The sequence below is a fragment of the Struthio camelus genome, chromosome 6, assembly GCF_040807025.1.
Source record: "Struthio camelus isolate bStrCam1 chromosome 6, bStrCam1.hap1, whole genome shotgun sequence".
Classification (NCBI taxonomy): domain Eukaryota; kingdom Metazoa; phylum Chordata; class Aves; order Struthioniformes; family Struthionidae; genus Struthio; species Struthio camelus.
Window position 1 is genome coordinate 7,038,383 of NC_090947.1, and position 19,613 is coordinate 7,057,995.

General features: G+C 44.9%; 2 protein-coding genes across 14 annotated transcripts in view; both read right to left on the reverse strand.

Annotated features, from left to right (window-relative positions):
* Positions 1-236: 236 nt before the first annotated feature.
* Positions 237-2,829, reverse strand: RPE (ribulose-5-phosphate-3-epimerase). Its single transcript, XM_068947925.1, has 6 exons — positions 2,656-2,829; positions 2,389-2,468; positions 1,948-2,087; positions 1,475-1,609; positions 1,209-1,295; positions 237-715 (listed from the first exon to the last, which is right to left on the reverse strand). The coding sequence occupies exons 1-6, from the start codon at positions 2,799-2,801 to the stop codon at positions 593-595; spliced, it is 711 nt and encodes a 236-aa protein (XP_068804026.1). The 5' UTR covers positions 2,802-2,829; the 3' UTR covers positions 237-592.
* Positions 2,830-3,472: 643 nt separating this feature from the next.
* UNC80 (unc-80 homolog, NALCN channel complex subunit) overlaps positions 3,473-19,613 on the reverse strand; it is a 142,345-nt gene continuing 126,204 nt past the window's right edge. For 11 of the 13 annotated variants that reach the window (XM_068947936.1, XM_068947935.1, XM_068947939.1 and 8 more), the window contains 6 exons: positions 17,819-17,957; positions 15,707-15,763; positions 9,659-9,740; positions 9,002-9,113; positions 7,500-7,711; positions 3,473-6,609 (listed from right to left, as the gene is read on the reverse strand). In XM_068947936.1, coding sequence (XP_068804037.1) covers positions 6,340-6,609; positions 7,500-7,711; positions 9,002-9,113; positions 9,659-9,740; positions 15,707-15,763; positions 17,819-17,957 — 872 coding nt within the window. In that variant the 3' untranslated portion in view covers positions 3,473-6,339. The remainder of the gene's footprint in view (positions 6,610-7,499; positions 7,712-9,001; positions 9,114-9,658; positions 9,741-15,706; positions 15,764-17,818; positions 17,958-19,613) is intronic. The other 2 variants (XM_009688661.2, XM_068947933.1) reach the window with 1 other exon arrangement.

A 19,613-nucleotide genomic window follows, 5' to 3' on the forward strand; every position in this document is an offset into this window, starting at 1 on the left:
GACTTAAGAGTAGGTCAAGTACTAAAGAGCCTATGGTCTATGCAGTAAAAACAAAACAAATATTTCGGTCATACATGGGGCTTTTTAGTCCTATCGAGCTGCACTTCTCCTAAACCCACTACCAAAACCACGCATTTTGACAGTGAGTTAGAAGCGACTTACCACACCAAGAGAAGTGTTTAATTCAACCATTGGAAAAGTTTGGTAGGAATGCACAGATCAAATGACAAAACACAGACAGCAGAAGGCAGGTTCATTAGAGTCTTCCACAAGAGCACGTGTTGTGATGCCACACTCATCTAGCAAGCGAAAACTGACTGAATTTTAGTTCGCTCCAGTCAGCGTTACACGTTGTACTGCAAAATTAGCCTCCACAGAAGCAAGAGACAGGTTCAAACCATTGCATTTCCAACCCTGAAAAACAGCCAGAATGTTTTTCACTGCTGCTTGCTTCATTGCGGCAAAGGAATGATTCTTCTGTTCAGCAGCAGCAAGTTTCCATAATTAACGTTCATCCAGCCCTCCCTTACGCATGAGAAACAAGGGTTCTCCTGCACGCACAGAGCCTTCTTGAACACTGCTCGAGTAGGTCTCATCGATCCAGACACCGCTTCTGAGCAGCTTCTGAACACACATTCCTTAGAAGATTGATCACAGATCTTGGATCTGCACTCTTCATAATAGCACTGCCAGATACAATCATATTTGCACCTGCCTGGAAGACATTAAACAACCCACTCAGTAACAGGGACCAGATCCGTTTCTGAAGTTTCTTGCTGTAAAGGGAAGTTGTGAACTCCAGACTGGAGAGCAAACTAGCACAGCTTTCAGGATGTAGGTATCACGCCTCTAACTAACTACATCAGCCAATCAATTTTGGAAAAGGCTAATCTTCCCCAAACAGGCTTTCTTGAATTACTTCATTGTTGCTCCCGTTTAATGCATGAATTAGAACCCGGGCCTACAAGAAACAAGCAACTTCTCTAGCTTAGGGGAGGGTTCAGTAGCCACTGTTTTAAAAAAAAAAAAAAAAAAAAAAAAAAAAGGGGGGGGGGGTCACAAGACTATACCTGAAGTGGCTTTTGATAATAAATCTGCTTTACTGCTCCCACTAAAAACAAGCTGCAAGACCTCTTACTTTCTGAGAGAAGACTGAGTGAGTCTTCCAACACACTGTTTGAGACTGCTGTTCTGTTTCAGCCTCTTACCTCTGCACATTTATGGATGGTGTCAGGCCCCACTCCACCATCCACTTCGATATCAAGTGAGGGAAACTGCGTCCTCAGCCACTGAACCTACAAAACAGTACAATAAGCTTAGCGTTAAGATCTTGTACTGAGTTGCTACAGCAACATGTAGCGTCTTCCATCGAGGTGAGGTTTTCTTTTCTCCTTCTCCCCCCACTTCACCACTACACTGCATACCGTTCCTTAGCTTTAAGTTCAATAAACAAGAACAGGGAACCTGAGTTTACCTTTGGCATCATATCTTCCATAAATTTCTGCCCTCCAAACCCAGGTTCTACGGTCATCACCAAAGCCATATCTATCTGATTGGCCCAGGGTGCCAAGTGTTCAACTGTAGTTCCAGGTTTGATAGCCAGTCCAACCTACAGAAGGGGAAAGACAAATCCAAGCGTACCTTCAGGATAACACAAACAGAGCTAGACTGGCTTCAACTGGCTGCAAACTGCTAAGAACTGAACTGGGAAATTGTAGGTGCAACTGCAGTAAGGCCAGACTGCTTTAAAGAAAGAAGGTTTTTGTTTGTTTGTTTGTTTTTTTAACTGTAAGTAAAGACTGTGGGCAAAGAGCGTTGGGGCTGCAGGTGCCAATCTGTAAACCGCAGGAACTGCAACAATTCTTTTTTTCGTTACCAGAAACGGGGCAGTTAGTTAGTTAGTTAAGGTAAATGCAGCATGCTACTCCATCCCCACACTCCCCTCACCTTCATCCCATTCTCCCGAATGTCTTTTATCAACGCGCCTGGATTGTCTGTAGCTTCTAGATGAAAGGTGTACTGGTTTGCGCCTGCGACCGCCATCGGTTTCACCCACTGCTCCGGCCTGGCCACCATCATATGCATATCTGGAAGAAGGGAGCGGAGCAGAAGATAGCGAGCAAGCGAGGTAACGCTGGGGAGCTGCAGCACAAACCTGCAGCAAGTCTCTACGCGCGATGCCCCACCACCTCCCCTACGGCTGGTGCCGGCCAGGCGGCGAGCACGCAGCGCCTGGCGCCCCTCGGTAACGCTGCAAGGGCAGCAGCCGCGCCAGCCGCTCGTGCAGGTCAGAGAGGAGGGTCCGCCCCGGCAGGACGGCGGCGGGCCCTGCTCGGGGCGGGCCGTGGCCGCCGCCCCCCCCCGCCCCCGGCCCGCCCCCGGCCTTACCGAAGAAGGGCTCCTGGCCCAGCTGCTTGCGCAGGCTCTCCACGACGGGGTGGCCGAAGGTGATGTTCGGGACGAAGTGTCTTTCGGGCCGAGAGAGAAACCCGCCCCCGCACAGGCGGTCAGACGGGACCCGCCGGGCCGGGCCGGAGGGGCCGCTCGCTCCCTCGCTCCGGCCCGGCCCGGCCCCGGGGGCCCAGCGGCGCCTCCCCCCGGCCCGCCCCGCCCGCCCGCCGCAGCCGCCGCCCGCCCCGGTGCCGCGGCCGTTACCCGTCCATTACATCCAGGTGGAGGTAGTCGGCCCCGCAGTCCAGCATGCGGCCGCACTCGGCGCCCAGCGCCGCCAGGTCGCTGTTGAGGATGGACGGACCGATCCGGCACCCCGACGCCATCGCCGCCGCCGCCGTCCCGCGCATGCGCCGCCCCGCGGGCTGCCGGGACGCGGCGCCCGCCCCGCCCCGGCCGTTGGGGCCGTTGGGGAGGCGGCGCCCCGGCGCGCACCGGCCGCCCAGGGCGAGGGCGGGCCGCGGGGCCGGGGGAAGCTGCCCTCGGCTCTAGGGCCCCGGCTGCGGAGAGGGAACCCGCTTTTGACAGATGTGGGTGGCTGAAGCCCCCAGCAAGTTAAAAACCGCCCTGGAGCCTGCTCCGTTGTCCCCGGGGACGCGGCCGCCCACCGAAAACGGACCCGCCGCGACGCTCCTGCCCGCGCACCCGTAGCCGCAACCACTCGCGGGCGAGCGGCAGGGCCGGGGCGCGAGGCTGCCGCGGGAGAGCGGCCTCGGGCGAGGCGCATCGCGAAGGCCGATGGATTCGTTTTAACGAACGTCGCCTGCGTCCCACACCGACACAGCCTCAAACAGCAGGATACCGAAGCCCTTTACAGAGGGAGACCGCTACGGCGGCGCGCGACAGGCTTGAACACAGCACTGGGTCCTTCTGCTGTCACACTCCTCTGTATTTGGTCCTCGGGACAGCACGGGCATTAGCATAAAGTGCCGAGGCAGCGGGACCGACCGCAGCGATGACGAGACTCGTACAGCGCGGACATTTGTTGAACACGACATGCACTTAAGGCCTCTAACACTCATTAAGCAGCAGCATTTCTTTGCACGCCAGGAATATACCAGTTTTGTTATACAGATACTGGAAGAAAGCGCAAAACCAGCTGAGGTACATGTGTACGCACCTCATTAGTACAGTCTTAAGTGCAACCAATATGAAAATAAAAGAGACAAGAAAACAGACTGACCGGTCTGCCTGTCTGTTCAATCTCTTAGCCACCATCTAGCATAATTAAAGCCATCCACTGGGCCACCTGAATAATAAAACTACATTATAGATTACATCATTTATAAGCTGCATTGATTTTTTTAGCACAATTCACTTCAAAGAGAGGCATTTTTCGTCATTGCTATGGCTTACTACTGCGGATTCACCTGTGACAGTGGGAAACCTTAATGGAAACATTTATTACGTACACTGAATTCAATGTAGTGAATCACAGTTATTTTCTCTTCATTAGAGTGGAACACCGTGGCGGGCCATCTACTTGGCATTAAGGTGAATTCCTCCTCCTCACGATGAGCAGAGAAGGTCACTCCATAAAACGCACCATGAATTCTGTGTGTGTTGCGTCTCAGCTCTTTACCCAGCTTGCACCTACAACTCTCCTCCTTCCCCACCCGGCTGCCAGTAACCCAGCCTACCTGGGATTTGAAAGTGAAGCTGTGTTCTCTCTCATTTGTGCGTCACTGTTAATAATAAAACTGAGCATCTGGAATTTAGCAATTCTTTGAGTGACCTCCAAGCTAGGAGATTAATCCAAAGCAGTCTCCTATAGGCAGCTGGTGCTGGCTCCGGCGTGCTGAGAAAATAAGAAGCAGTACAGCATATTTTTGGTCAGCAGAGCAAGCAGTTTGTCATTCAGAACACCGCTGAGACATTGCCATCTTCACCCAGTCACCTCCTCTACAAAACCATGTGCGCTTTAAAGTTACACCAGTGTTCCACCTATACATATATATATATATATATGTATATATATATGGGTGTGTGTGTGTATACAAACACGCACACATATTTTTGCCTCTCTAGCCCCGCTTTTTCCAAGAGGTGCTGAGAGTCTCCATCTCTCACCAACACAATGGAAGCAGAGCGTGCACAAAACCTGTGAGCCGGACGCTGCACAAGCCTGGGAGAACAGCTTTTGTTATCTTCAGGTGTTCAGCGTGTATGAGTTCTCTGCTCACATTGCTCACATTTGATGGGAGCTGTACACACCATTTGACAAATACATGGCAGCACAGCGTGAACGCTCCATGGATTTGAAAAGCCTGAAGCCCTCAGTCAGATATACAGTAATTTTCCAAACCTGCATGCTGTGCCACAGCAGTGAGACTGTCTTTTTTATGGCAGTATTTTAAACAGCTATTTCTGAGTTGTTGAAGAGATCTGCGAGTCCTTTTCAGGGAGATGGAGAGGATACTATTCTGTCTCTTCAGTAATGCTGTTTTATGACACGTATGTTCACATCACCAACCCCCACGGTCAAAAAAATTCCCAACTGCTAATTAGCACATTTTAGAAACTCTTAGGACGACCTAAAGATTTTCCTCTGCACAGTAATGCCATGAATACAAACTGCAGTATCTTGTTCTTCTAACGGGAGCTGAAAAATCCAGTATACGAATCCCAAAGCACACTTACTTTGTGCACTGCTTACGATTTCATGGCTTATTTCACAGCTGTTCTGCAGTTTGCCCATAGTAGCTAATGGCTAAATTCACATTTCAGTTTAACTCCATGATGCTGCAGCATAAACCACAACTCAGCCATGACATCAGCCGATTTTCCAGGGGCCTCACCACCTACCTATAAATGTTACATGTATGTATCTAATACTTGCAGCTATGAACACTACAGAGGTAAAATGGAACCTTTTTACATACAATCTCAACATGCCAAAAATAGATTCTTTCATCAAGTTTCTGCCCTGCAATACCCATTTTTTGTTTACAATGTAGATATATATGTGTGTATATATATATCTATGTATATATGTATATATGTATAGATGGGAACATGAAAATACCATATATAAATATTTACTTTAAATCCCTATATCTAAGTACATGAGACAGCATCAATGGAGCAGTTGCTAGGTACCATTAGGTCCACGCATTCCTGATGGGGTTTCTTGTTTTTTTTTTTAAACAGTAGAGATGAATTACTCAGTACCTCTAAGCAGGACAGCTAGGACTATTTATACCATCTGCAGACCATTCGCCCCCTGCCCATCTATATCTGTGCACAGCACGTGCATTCCTTCCTACGGTATGTACTGTATTTAGTTTTACAGAGCAAATATTTTTGTAACACAAGGGTAATATCTTACAGAGTGGAATGAAACCAACAGACAAAAGTAAACTCAACTAAAGTCTGCAGTTCAAAAACAAAAAAAAAATCTACTCGCTCCCTGGTTAGAAACAATAGTCCCAGGGTGAAAAAAATCAAGCTTTTGACTGTCAGTACTAAGTTTTAAGAGCCTTGGATATAGCCCTGCTCCCAAAAACTACAATAAACCCGGGGCACAACCTCAAAGAAGTTTTCCTTTTCTGCCTCACACAGTACAACAGCCTCACACAGTACCCAGAGAAGCTGCTGATCATGATCACAGTACATGCCAGATTGCCAGATCAAGGTTTTACGGACCACATATTTGCACACACACCCCAACCCTGAGAATTTTGTAAAAAATTCTCCTCTGTTCCTGTGGTCTCACCTTGAACTGAAACAGATTTGACAAACAGAAATTTGCCAATCTATAGCAAACAGGCTGTTAGCGATATTCGGCTGTTGGATAATAAAGTGCTCTTGTTTTTATCAGTTACCAGGGGACTCAAAGGAGAAGGTACAATTTCTCTTCCTCCTCCCACTACTGCACTTCCCCCAGACTTAAACATGAGATTCATCTAGATCGACGTCAGTCTCCCCAAGCTCCACATGTGCGAAGCTGAAGTGACTGGCCAGCAAAGGGTTCTCCATCCCATTGTCCTCGCTGATGTGAAGGACAGTGTCCCCGTGCTGCAGCAAGCTGGTGGTCTCAAGGCCAGCATAGTCCTCGGTGTCGGAGACCTGTGCGGGTGGGGTGCTCTGTGCCGTTGCTGGCCGGGACTCCAAGCCCTCCTCTTTTTCCTTCTCCTTCTCAGTAGGAAGTGCCTCGCTCTGGAATTGAGAAGAGCCAGTTGTCAGGCTAGAACTCGGAGAAAGGAGGAGGGAGAAAAAATGCAGGGGAACGTCTATAACATTTTCTCACTCATAACTACTTTTTACTTTGAAGAGGCAGCCATTTGTAGGTTATACATCTCCAAAATTCTGCCCTAATGATGATACATACTGTTGCTGGTGAATCAAATTTGTACCAGTGACCAGAAAGGCTTATCTGATTTCAGTCATTAGTACTTCCTCATTTCATTTTTGAGTACATTTTCTGTAAGGGGTGTCTTCATTTGTTCATGGCAAAGAACATTCGTCCACAAGACACTAGATATCTGGGCTTATAAAAGTGATCTCAATGTCACTGACGGGTTGGGAGGACAATTGTGATTGTCCTTACACCGCCCTCAGCGGTGTCCAACACAGAAGAACGTTGGACAAACAGCTTCTTTTGAAGTGTGCTACTTTTGCTAAAACAGTCATGAGTTTTTAAAGGAATCCTTCCTTAAGGACTAACTGGTCTAGCAAATACTCAGCTCCATTTCTCAGAGAGCAAGCTGTGAGGACCAGTAGACGAACACTTGCACTGGTGAGCAGGTTCAGAAGGACGTGTGCGTGTGATGGGAAGGTGAAAGGGGAAGATGCAGGAAACAGATTTGCAAATTAAGAATCACTGCAAAGATCTAGAAGTCAGTGGTTTATAAAAGTAGGGGGATGAACGGCAAACTCGGCTTAAAGGAAAGACACACAGAAGAGTCTGCTGTCGTCACTCACAAGCTAGCTTTCATTATATCGCTGTGATGCATTAGGCATTTCCCTATAAATTTCCCCTGCAACTTAAATCAGCCCAGCTGAGATGAAGCAGCAGGCACGCATGGTAAAACTGTCAATCACATTACCTGGCCAGCAGTCTGGCTATGGAGATCAGCTACAACAATGGCAGGCGAGGAAGTCAGCACAGGTTTACTCAGAGCTTCCTGCTTGCTGGTCCCCGGGGGGCTGCTTGGGCTGCAGCCCTGCTGCTGGGCTACTGCAGCTGAGGGGTTGGCTGCGGAGGCTGTTGTTGCCTCAGCCTGGGTTTCAGTGAAAGTCACTGACCGCTTCTGCTCCACTAAGGGTACAAAAAGATACAGAAAACTGAGTATTAAAATGGTCTGATTTAGGACTGAAAGCACAACACGCAAAGCAAAGAGAGCATCCTTAGAGTTTTTACAGCTAAGACAGGATTCATGATTCATTCCATCTTTGTAAGCTGGCTAAACGGAGTCTAATCTAAAAGCTTTTTGCCCTAGTCTTATTCTAAAGCCAATGCAAGAGGCAGGGATGTCCTGAAAACTACTCAGCATACCTATCTTTGCCACAGCTTGGTGAAATAAATGCCACTCATAACATCTTTCCATCCCAGAAGAATACAATGAATTGAATTCCCGTGTGAGTTTGGCGTTACTGCCCTCAACTAAAGCGAAACCAAGATGCAAATATGTAAGGGACTTCCCCAAGGTTTTGCAGGAAATCTGAGAATACAAAGAGGGCAGCTGATTGCCCCCCAGTTCCTGCCCTGGACTGAATCTATTTTACAGCGATAACAAAAGAGTAGCACAGGGTGAAGGCAGCTAGGCTAAAACTTAACTGTAAAGTTGATACCCCTCCTCCTGCTTTTAACTAGTCTCGGTCAAGTGTCACGCTCCAAACATCTCCAACAGCATTGTTGCCCCAGTGCAATCCTGACTGACCTGGAGAGTTAGCAAGCAACCTTTGCTCCTCCAAGTCTTTCCTCCAGAATTAGTTGCTCATTTTAGATGGTGCAGAATACAGCTACCCTGCCCTACTTAGCAGCGCTGACCCTGGGAAACATATTGCATGGATGCAGCAAAGACTACAACAGTTCTCCTATTTATTTCCATATACAACCCTTAAGGCACTCTACTGCGATGGTTGCAAATAACGTGACGTTTCCTTCTTTCTACCACTTTCACTAGCAGCTTAAAGATTTGCACATCTGAGTGTTTCAGCCAAGGCATTCTCAGTGGAGGACACCTTCAGGAGACCTGATAGTTCGCTGTCCATATCTAGCACCTTGATGGCCTTTGGAGAAACCATTAAAGTGTCTTGAAAGGACGATTTTCTGATAGGACATCCACTCACTAGGAAAAAAAGATGAAACTGCTGGGACTTCACTTAACCTACACTAGTGAAGAGCAAGTAGATTGTTACAATTTCCAGCCATTACCAACCTGAACCAAACACAGACTAGTAAAACAGGGCACCACTTCTTTCTACAATGAAAAGATCTTACATATTCTTCAAACATATTAACTCTTCCTTAAAGCCAAAACAACAACATAGTATTTTGTACTTTAAAATATGAAGCGCTAGTTCTGAAAATGCAGTGCTGCCCTACCAGTAGGCTTTGGTTTTGGCTGGATGCTCCGCCGCGTGGTCGAAAGTCGAGCTCCGTGACGGCTACGAGGTTCAGTCTGAGTTTTCTGACGTGACAGAAGTGGTCTTCGAAGCTAAATATTGGAAGAAAGAGTCATGCTCGGCTGAGGCGTGATCACATATTACACAGTCTGTAGCTCACTAAGGAGAACAAATCGTCGTCATCATCATCTCTTCCTCTAGATGCCTGTTCACTGGGCGTGCGTTTAGCAGATACACATTTTAAAGTTTCTGTGGCTCAGATATCTCCTTCATATGAAAACAGCTAGTGAAATTCTGCTTCTTATGCCTTTTCAGCTTCAATATTGAATGTAACGCAATGCAGTTTGTGAGACCTTCAGTGCAATGAGGTTTGTGTGACCTTCATTTCAATTAAAAAAAAATACAAAAGCCTACACAGAAAAGATTTTGGAAAGCTAAAACAGAGCGCACCTCCTTTCTTAGGGGCTTGTCAGAGCTTACTAACTCCAATGACTATGCTAGAATTTTGCAAATTAGGTAAAAGGGATAGGTCACACTCACAGATGGTTCCAAAACTGACATAGACTAGAAAAACCAAACCAAACCAAACCAAAGCAAACAGAAGGAAAGCAGGTTTGTTCCCTCCCCACGTTCTCACCTGTCGCAGGCCTCTCTTCCTCCCCAGGGGTTGCTGCAGAAGAAGGTTTTGCTGGCCTGGCTCGCTCTGCACGCTTGCCACCCTGTTAGATGTCGACAGCATTAGGTCAAGCACAGAATCACCCTGAGTAACTAGTAAGTGTCCTGGCAATTGTGACTAAAATAAATAAATAAACAAACAAACCAACCACTAATGGCACAGTCACTTCAAAGAGCAATATTGTCTTTGAAGGATGAGGGGACGTTTCTATTGGTTTGTGGCTTCCAGGCCTTAGGAAAGGGTAGGAGGAGGAGTCATGGCATTCAGGACTTGGCCACGCACAGGTGGCAGCCAACTGCAGATAACTGCAAATTTCAGTTTTCAGTCATTGATTGATGCACCCCACTGAACAACACTCACTTCTCTGCATCCTTTGCCACATGGGCTTCATTAACAAAGGCAAGAATATCAGCTTCCTAGCTCAAAAGCCTTCTTGTTTGCTGTTCCCTTTTCAAGGACCGTGTTTCAAAAGCTTTCTTTTTTCCCTCCCAATTAGATCCCACAGCCTCATCGCAATTTTTGTCATCTGGTTTTAATTTCAGTTTAAGTCAACGAACAAAAAACAAACACAAAGTGACAAAGGATCCATTCACATAATGGAGGCATGATTTATGTGAACAAGGCCCCACACTCAACACTTGCAGCCTTAAGTCTCTTTGTGGCTAACAAATGAAAAATACAACTAAGTATAAAAAAAATATATATATATATATCATGTATACATAAATAGATATTTTAGCTGTTAGTATCTTCGCACAAAATATCTGAAAATCTCCAGTAGAAGAATCTTTAGCAATGAAACAGGCTCAGCTACACACCATCTCATTCTACCATTCAAGTGATCATTGATTTACTAATTTAACCTGTTTACTGAATATAAAAATACCACCCTCCCCTCTTTTATTTTTTCCTTTTTTTTTTTTTTTTTTTTTTTTTTTAATCAAAGTACTGTATTCCTCCAAACAGTTAAAAATTGGTCACTTAGCAGGGAGTGGTCACAAAACATTTAAGCTGAATGAACTATGTCTGAGAGACATATGGTTACAATAGTTAGCAACATTTAGATGGACTTATTTTAAAAAAAAATCAGGCAGCTGCTTATTTGGGACAAACTGGAATCCACTGAGCCACGTATCCTATTTAAGCAACTTCCAGCTATATTTGGTATGCATTGTTGAAGATTCAGTATTATAATACATTTTGCCTTTGGCATGCGTTAATCTAAAGGAAAACAACATTCTTTTCTCTGGATGTTTTCCTTGGATCTCCCTGGAGGAGTTTAGTATCACCAACGGAGTGAAGGTTTATGCCTGACTTACCAGGAGCAGAAGACGACAACAAAGCTAAACACCTGGTCAGAAAAGACATGGAGGATGTCTGTGAAGAGATTTAAAAAGTTCTCTCTCCTACACTGCTCATTCTTCCCTTTGGCAGAAGCTACTGCCCTTAGCAGGGTTGGTGGAACAGACCGTGAGAGCGCTCCTGCTCTGCTTCAGGTCAGAGTCTTGCTAACTGAGCTGAAAGTCCCATTCCTTCCTCCTTTATCAGTTTAAACTAAAGTCAGAGTTTGTGCTGAACCATACGCATATTTTTCCATCAGCTCTGCTGGGGAGGCAACTGGCAACTTCAGTAGAAAGACATTATCTTAAGCCCCTGAAGCTCTTTCTCTTCTGATTGTCTTACCACAGCCTTCTAATCCCAGCCATGCAATCTCATTGCAACTGCAATGGTTTGGAACAAAGGAAGAGCTGCTGCAAGCTCAAAGCCAGAAAAAACCCCAGGATATATTTGAGTCCTTTTCTCCCTCAAACAGCTCTTTGAAATGAGATCATCAGCCTCTGGAATATATTATTCAGCTTTTGCGTAGGATTTTGAAATGACTTATACACCAAGCATCCTAAACATCATGCAGACACCCTCCCTGAATAGGCAGAGTGCTCAACGTTACTTCCTGTTAGTAGGACTGCGTCCTTGACCCAAACGATGGCTGCAGCACATATGACTGCTTGGTCCAGAAGTAACACATCATTCTTTATGAAAGCAAAGAGCCTGAGCTTAAATTAGTCTCTAAACTTACGATCCAGACTACTTGAAGTTACAGCTTGTAAAACTTTCTTAATCTTCAGTTTCTAGGATTACATTAAAACTTACTCGTGAAAAAATTCATTTCACAAGCATCATGAGAACACCTTAAAAAGGTCATGAGATAAGGAGATCACACGAGTGTACAGAGGCTAGACACGAGGAAAGAAGTGATTCCCATGGAGTAATCTGTGCACTGAAGACAAACAATAGAGAGGTGAGCAACAAAATGGCTGGGCTTTGTGTCTTCCTGCTGGAGTCTAGGATTTTAATCCTGGCTTATGTCATAAGTGAAATGAGTTTCGGGAGCTGGATGTTTATTTCCAGGACTGACTCATTACACAAATTGCTATAATTTGGGAGGATCTTATGAGCCGGAATTGCAGATGTCTATTGCAGGCAAATTGGTGGACCAGAGTGCAGTGGAGCTTTGCAGCATTGCCTGTACCCGGCACAATCCTGGTACAGCTGCATTTTTGCCTTTTGCCCACTAGTTTTGAAGGAGGGAGGGAAAGAGAGAGAGAATCCTAGAGCCTGCAAATTTCAGACGAGTGACTGAATTTCCTGATATAACCTTTCACTTCATGAGGCTTTGTCCTCCTGTCAAAGAACAGCACTACTCATCTTGGTTCAGTGAAAATTAGCGCGGTGGACAGACTGTTGACTCTCTGCAAACCCTCCCTCTTTTTCTCTCTCTCCTTGTTTACCAAATCTGACCAAGAGTATACTGGTTTTCCTGTCAGCCTATAGGGACCCAGTCAAGGAATACTGAATCAAATGCCATTTCACCTAACAGTACCTTTCCCTCTTGCGGCAACGTGATTGACACGAAGGGTTTTGTTACAGTACATAAACCAGATTTACCTTGGAATTACAAAACAATAAATTTTCCTGCCCATCAAAATGCTGTTCTGTCACTCCTTGAGCATCTCTGACAGGGGATGTATCTTCACAATAATGTTACTCCCATTAGATATTTAGGGCACAGAGAGGCGAACAAAAGAGCAAACAAAACTGACTTCATGGAAACATGTTGCCAGCCCTACAAGACATGACAGCTAATCGCATAGTAGGGGCTAAAAGAAACGTCAGGTTGGCATTATTTTCATGAATTACAAGAAAAAACATGCAGCTGGGGGGGAAAAAGAGAGGAGGAAAGCAAAATACAGACAAAGGAAGCACAGCATTTTGAAAGTCTGCTAAAATGGTGCACATGCCTGCCCAGCCATTATGGTAGCATGTGCACACTTTGTGTCCCGAGACATCTGAATGAGGGGGTAAACGGACAAAGGCCAATGGAGGATAGGTTAAAACATAGATGAACTCCAGCTCTTATATTCCCAGAAAAGTTAGCATTAGGAAAAAACTCTTCTTCCTCTACACTTGCCCTGGTAATATGAATTTGCTCCAGTTTTTCCTTATTAGCCACAATTAATTTAAGATAAGCATAACTAGAAACTTTAACAGGAAACGTCTTTGTGCAGTAGCTTTCCATTACAACAAGTTCTTACTCTTCTTCCATTCATGATTTGGAGACATGTCGTCCCCTCTCAGATTACAACCACAATAAATCATAACGCTGAACACAAATGCTCCTCAGCCATGTACCGTATGCTATCTACTTATTCCCGAGCATTTAAAGGTCGTCCCCTTCCTGTCTTCCTTGCTTTTCTACATGGCTGACTCTTATCTGTTATAAGAACAGAGGGAAACAGACTTCATTTCCTTTGTGTTTGTCACTATTTGTTTAATTTATCTGAAACTCCTACCTGCTATATGGGTCTCTTCTCCATATGATTTTTTTCCCTGTGTCAGTTATGACTAAACATCAGCTTTGAATTCATAAGGCAATCCTAAACTGCTGTTATCATTGTGCTCCAGCCAAAATCCAAGTTACGTGAGAAAAAGTGAAGCCTGCTTTATTCACAGGTAATGTTCCTGAATATGAAAACACCTTCACTCTGTCCTGTGATTCCCACAGCACAATAAACTCCTAGCACGTCTGCTTTATTACTCTTCTCCTTTTGAGGAGAAATCCAATTTGCACATTTAACGATGCATTTGAAGCACTGTCTTTTCCTGTTGCACAGACCTGCAATCTAGATTTTTTGGAAGAGTAAAAAATTGCAGTATTTGCCTTGCTGCCTTCATTCCTTTCTAAGGTTTTGCAGCCTTGATGCCTTTCCTGCAGATGTCAGTGCCTGCTCCTGACAAAAAAATAAACCTCAGTAGAAACAGCCCCCAAACACACCTAGTGACCTCTTTGTCTAAGGAAAGCTCTGTACCATAGAACAGCGTAGAGGTTACAGCGTCCTGCTTCCTCGCAAAGGTTGGTGTGACAGAAATTCGTAGCAACCCACTGAACAGCTGATTGAATTTCAGGGATCAGAATAAACTATTGGATTCAAACTCCTCAGTTGACTTAGCTGACACGAATTCCTTGGCCTTCTCACCAGGAGTTGTTACCAAGAGGGACTCCCACTTAACGAGATCAAAACATTTTAAATTCAGCACTGCTTTCACCTGATAGGAGGTCATGATGGCTGTAACTCAGCTACGGATCTTCTCTTCTCCTCATCCACCTCACCTGCAGTGAGCTTCTAGGTCTAGTTAAAGGAGTGCACTGAACTTCTTCAGTTGTACGACTTCTGTTCTCTCCAAAACATGCTCAGATGACCCTGCAATCCATTTTGCTACATAACAAAAACAGGTAACAATATTCCTGCCTCTGCCAAAGAACTGGTATCTTTTCCTCATGCCACCCTCACAGCAGCACCAATTAGAGACCGATCGGCCAAGGCCGGATTCACACACACAAAGGACGCCATGAATCATGGGATGATCTCAGTGACGCAACCAATGATAGACTCGCCGTTTCTCAGCCGAGAGAAGAAGAATGAACAAACAAAGCAGCCTGTCCCCACCCCGAAGCCACTGCTGACATCTAAAACCAAACCAAACCAACAAAATGAAAGCCATTCACACAAACGCCTCTCAGCATGTCCACATCTATAGCTGCGTAAAAGATTGAAATACCGTGTTACCCTCCATGTTGCCAACCTAAGGGGCCGAGTTCTTCTGGAAGGAAACAGAGATGCTCTCGGGACAAGGGGGAGCTCTCCGGCCTCGTGAGGATCAGTGGAGAGGTATGAGCGCAGCAGCAGGACGGTAAGAACGATTAACATGGCTGAGCTGACCGTTAAAGGTGCAGACCTCCCTTCTAAGCTCACAGCTGACCCAGTTGACAGGCAAGGCCGTAGCCGTGTTTGCACACAAACTCTCCGGCCCACAGCTAGGCTGTTCAGACCTCGGGCTCTGACAGGGCAATTTTAAATACGTACTAATGGTGTTTACCTGCAATCTTTATGAAGCTGCTATTGGAAGACTGGAAACACGTTGCAAAAATAAGTAGAACTACTGTAAAGCATCCATGGAGAACTATATTCCACAGGATTTGTCATAATTGGTTTTATTAGTGAACGTTAAAAAACACAGCTCGGCATTGTTATGAAGTCTTTGTAGTGACAGCACTGTGAGATGAATGGAAAAACAGATGTCTCTGTTTTATATAAGCCTCCAGACTAATGCTTATAACAGGCTACAGCTAATGCCTTGTGGATAATCTTCCTCAGGCCTCTCAAGTAATTGCTAAACAAGGGGAAAACCCCCAAGGCTAGCCAGACCACTATTTAACTTGCTAGAGGTTTTCCTTCCCCCTTCCCCTTAACTTCCTCAAAGTTATTGGCAATCAAAGCTGAAAACTGAAGGTGGGTTGCTACACCTTTGACTTGCAGGCCTGAATATCAATGAGCCACAAGAGACAGAGATGGAAAGAGCGACAAAAGGTGAGGGAAAGAGACAGAGGAGATTGGAAACAGCTCGTTTCCCGGCACACACACTGACAGACAGGTAGTGTTAACACTGTACCTAGAGAGGCTGCCCTCAGTGGCCAGGCTCGGGGAGTCATCGAGGACATTAGGTTCACTGCAGGAGGGGCAGGGAGATTAAGAATTTAGGGAAAGAAAATGCAAAAAGCATGCGATTGTCTCTGTTTGCAAGGGAAAAAATATCAACGGAATAAAAAAAGTAAAAATAGGACGGTAACATTAATTGGTCTCGCACGCTTAACAGCACATATATGACTCAGAAGGAGCTGAAAGAACATCTGATAACAGGAGCAACGTTTAGAGGGAGTTTACACTACATGGAGACTTCTAAATCTCTGCTGTGAACTGGGGAGCTGGGAAGTTCAGTAGGATGTGTTTTCACAGGAAATAAAGGCAGGGAACTGTTTTCAAAGCCATTTTCCCGCAGCATTTTCCTTTATTTTGGTTCTATTTACTCCTAGCTTCATATAAAGCCTTTTTCTTCCCCCTCCCTCATGATCCATCAGTTCTTCCTGAGGGACTCCTAATCTGTTTCCCATGAGCTGCAGACCATTCTCATTCTGATACAATTCTAAGGACAAACATCTGGAAAACAAGGTCCTGTACTGCAGTGAAACTGTAAGCAAACAGCTGGTGTGGATCCTGGCAAATGAATATGCAATCACATTGCTTTTGTACACTTCAGCCATTCAGGCAGGAGCAGCCCTCTCAGCTCACAGGAAAAACATGAAAGAAAGCAAGCAAGCAGTCTGCTGGGTAACCAGCAGGAAGGCAATAACAATATTACTTCACATTAATTAGTTTATGCTTGTGAGGCAGTCAAAAAGCCCAGAGACCATCCATAACTAAAAAGGGCATGATGTTGTGGACTATGATTATGCCTAGTGAGCTTGTACTTCCCCATACAGATGAAAAGCAATTTTCCTAGTATACCACGTACTTAAAAAATAGAGACCAAAGCTCTGTTTTAATTAAACACTTTTTCTCAGCATCACCATGACTTGGGATTGCACTAAGCAAACGTCGCAATCAGTCAGCTGTGGCTCATATGAAGTTTATGCATTACAGGCTGTAGTGAAAGATTGGGGAAAATGTAGTCTTGCATATTAATTTTTCAAGAAGCAAAGGGATTGAATGAATTAGGTTCAAAAATCAAATGAGTTCCCATAAGCCCTTTTGTGAAAACTCCCGGATAAAATCTGTGCAACTCTGCCCTTGTAAATCACTTCTCCTATCTCTGCTGGTATGTACCACAGCTGTTACTTTTCCTTCATGCATCAAGGTTATTCCTTTAATTCCAAGCAAGACTGGGGAGAGGACAATGCTGTTTGATTTTCCAAGGCTGGTCAAGAGATAATGTAGAATTTTACTCTTTAAAGGTTCAAAGGAAATAACATAAATTAATCTGTTCATTGTTAGATACCTTTAGCATAACTATGTCACGAAGAAGTAAAATAAGAAACACCTACTTAGCAAAAAAAACACATATAAATGCAGAACTCCCCTCTCCAAATGTCCTAAAGACATGTACCTTTCCCAAATTCCTCTCCCTTTTTCCCCATTCCATGTTAGCCAGGAATAAGAGGCATTCAGGGGTTATTTCAATCAACAAGTATATTTCTGGTTTTAAACACTCCCATTAAATCCCTTCCCTGAATTTGACATTTGCCTTCTGAGACAAGCTAGTTACTGTTCTAGGAAGGACAAAGACCGCGTGGAAGAAAACAAAGTAAATCAAACAGAATACCTCTGCCCTCTTTGCTAGCTTCTCGGGATTACGCCCTACTCCCTGTACGAACTGCGCAGAGTCCTCTGGCTCAATGCAGAACCCAAAATCATGTCTTCTCTTTTTGCTATTCACTGTATCAGCGGAGGAAAATAGTAGAGCCGAGGATTTCCAAAACTGTTTAAGATGAAGGTTTCTAGAGATGACAGCTCTCTCTTCTGGAGCCTACGCCACACAGATCATCCTGGAAAATTAGTATTTCCAAACCTGCGCCATTGGTCCAACACTACTTCAGGACGAATACATTTAGCATCTCTGTGTTGGCGCTGTTTCTAGGACCTCACATCTCTGAGTTATACATAATATACCTGCACCATTTCTGCTCTCGTGAACGTAATGGGAAAGGTAAAAAGCCCATGTTGTTACCTTTGGCTGGGTAACATGCCCACCTCAGCCTGAGGTGCAGACACGCTGGAGAGATGGCTGGAGAACCGCCTCCTCCCAATGGCACCCATAAGGTATGCTTCTTGTTCACTTACCACACTGGGCATGCTCAAGGAGTCATCTAGAAAGAAAGAAAAACCAGGAAAAGAGGCGAAACAACCACCCTAAACCCCAACTACACATTTACAGCTGTCTAGCAATGGCAGGACGCCAAAGGTCTACATAGCGTTTCCTTAATCAAGGCCCCCAGCCTGCAAATTTGAATGCTTCTATTAGATTTTACTGTCGTAATTCAGAAAGACATATGCATCAAGTTCTGCAGGATGAGGATCCCAGAATACATGGGGCAGGGATTTACCTCTCTGTTTTCTGTTTATATGTCTCTCAGAAAAAAGGGGGGAATTTAGCTTCTACTAGGGCTTGATTCCCGTGATTATTAAATTGTTCGCTAATATACAATGCTTTCTGGCATAAAAGTTTTAACTGGACATTGTGCTGGTACAAAATAAACAGCTGTTAACATATAGCAAAGCAATTTATAAAAGACAAAAGGCATAACAAAGCAAAATACACAGCTGACCCTTTAACCTTCAAGAAGGTTTGGGACATGCGTTTTACAAGTCACACACACACACACACACACACAAAGGATAAATTGACTCAAATATATCATACTGTGGCTGAACTCTGCAGATAGTTGGATTGTGATTAGGACTGCTTAAAATTTTCGATGCTGTTTCAAAGTTGCATAAAGTATCTAGAAAGAAATTACTCTGCAGTGTTTTTTTACCACAACAACTTTCATTATAAACAAACAAATAAAACAAAGGGGAAGTTTTGTGTAATTTTCTCTTTTCTTTTTGGCCTTTTCCAATTTTGAAATACTGAAGTATTTTATGACAGCTTTAAAATAAGACAGGGCTGAAGTAATACTGCTGCAAGCAAACAGGAAGATAGCACTCATCGTGCCACACAGTGGCGCATAATTAATCTGTGGCTGAAACCAGTGTTTGCCACAGTGTCCAGCTGAGCAATGTATTAGCAGCGCAACATTGGGTGCATTATGCGATGTTCAGTAATGAACCTAGCTGAAACAAAGTTGGGCGAAGTTTCAGGCTGTTTTTCTCCCAAAAGGCAATTGCTCCATAACCACAAAGGCCATTTTTCTGAACCACCCATTTTCACATTTTTTGTCTAATGTCTTTTGGGAATATCCAGCACTCCTCAAATACAGAAGTGAAAAGACACTAAAGCAACCAACCATTGCAGCATCAGAAGACAACATCCCTGCCAAAGTACGGGAAAGCCCAAGCCTGATGACACATGAGCAGTTTTTTACCCTGGCTTTCCATGCTGGACAACTCTGAAGCAGATGGACAACTCAGAAGCAGAAAGAAAGAAAAATTCCAAGAATAACATGAACCCAGCTGAAACGACGAAGCAACATTCAGGCCATTACAAGTTAGTACCAAAAGGATTCACCAGCCCACTCCTTTCAAACTGGTGCCAGAAAACCTCAGGACTGGCAACTCAGGACTTGCCAGCAACCCAGAAAGAAGGACAAGCATTTGTTGTCAGTGGGTTTAAGGCTTAACGTCCTCTTTGCTAATCGGGTAACACGAGCACACAGCCACTCCACCCTGCAGAGAGCCACAGCTGGATCCCATGCTGCACGAGGACAACATATCCCATGTCAGAGCATCTGGACAGAAGTGAGGAGCAGGAAGTACTAAGGTCCTGTAGGAACAGGATGCTCACTACAGAGCCAGCCAACAGA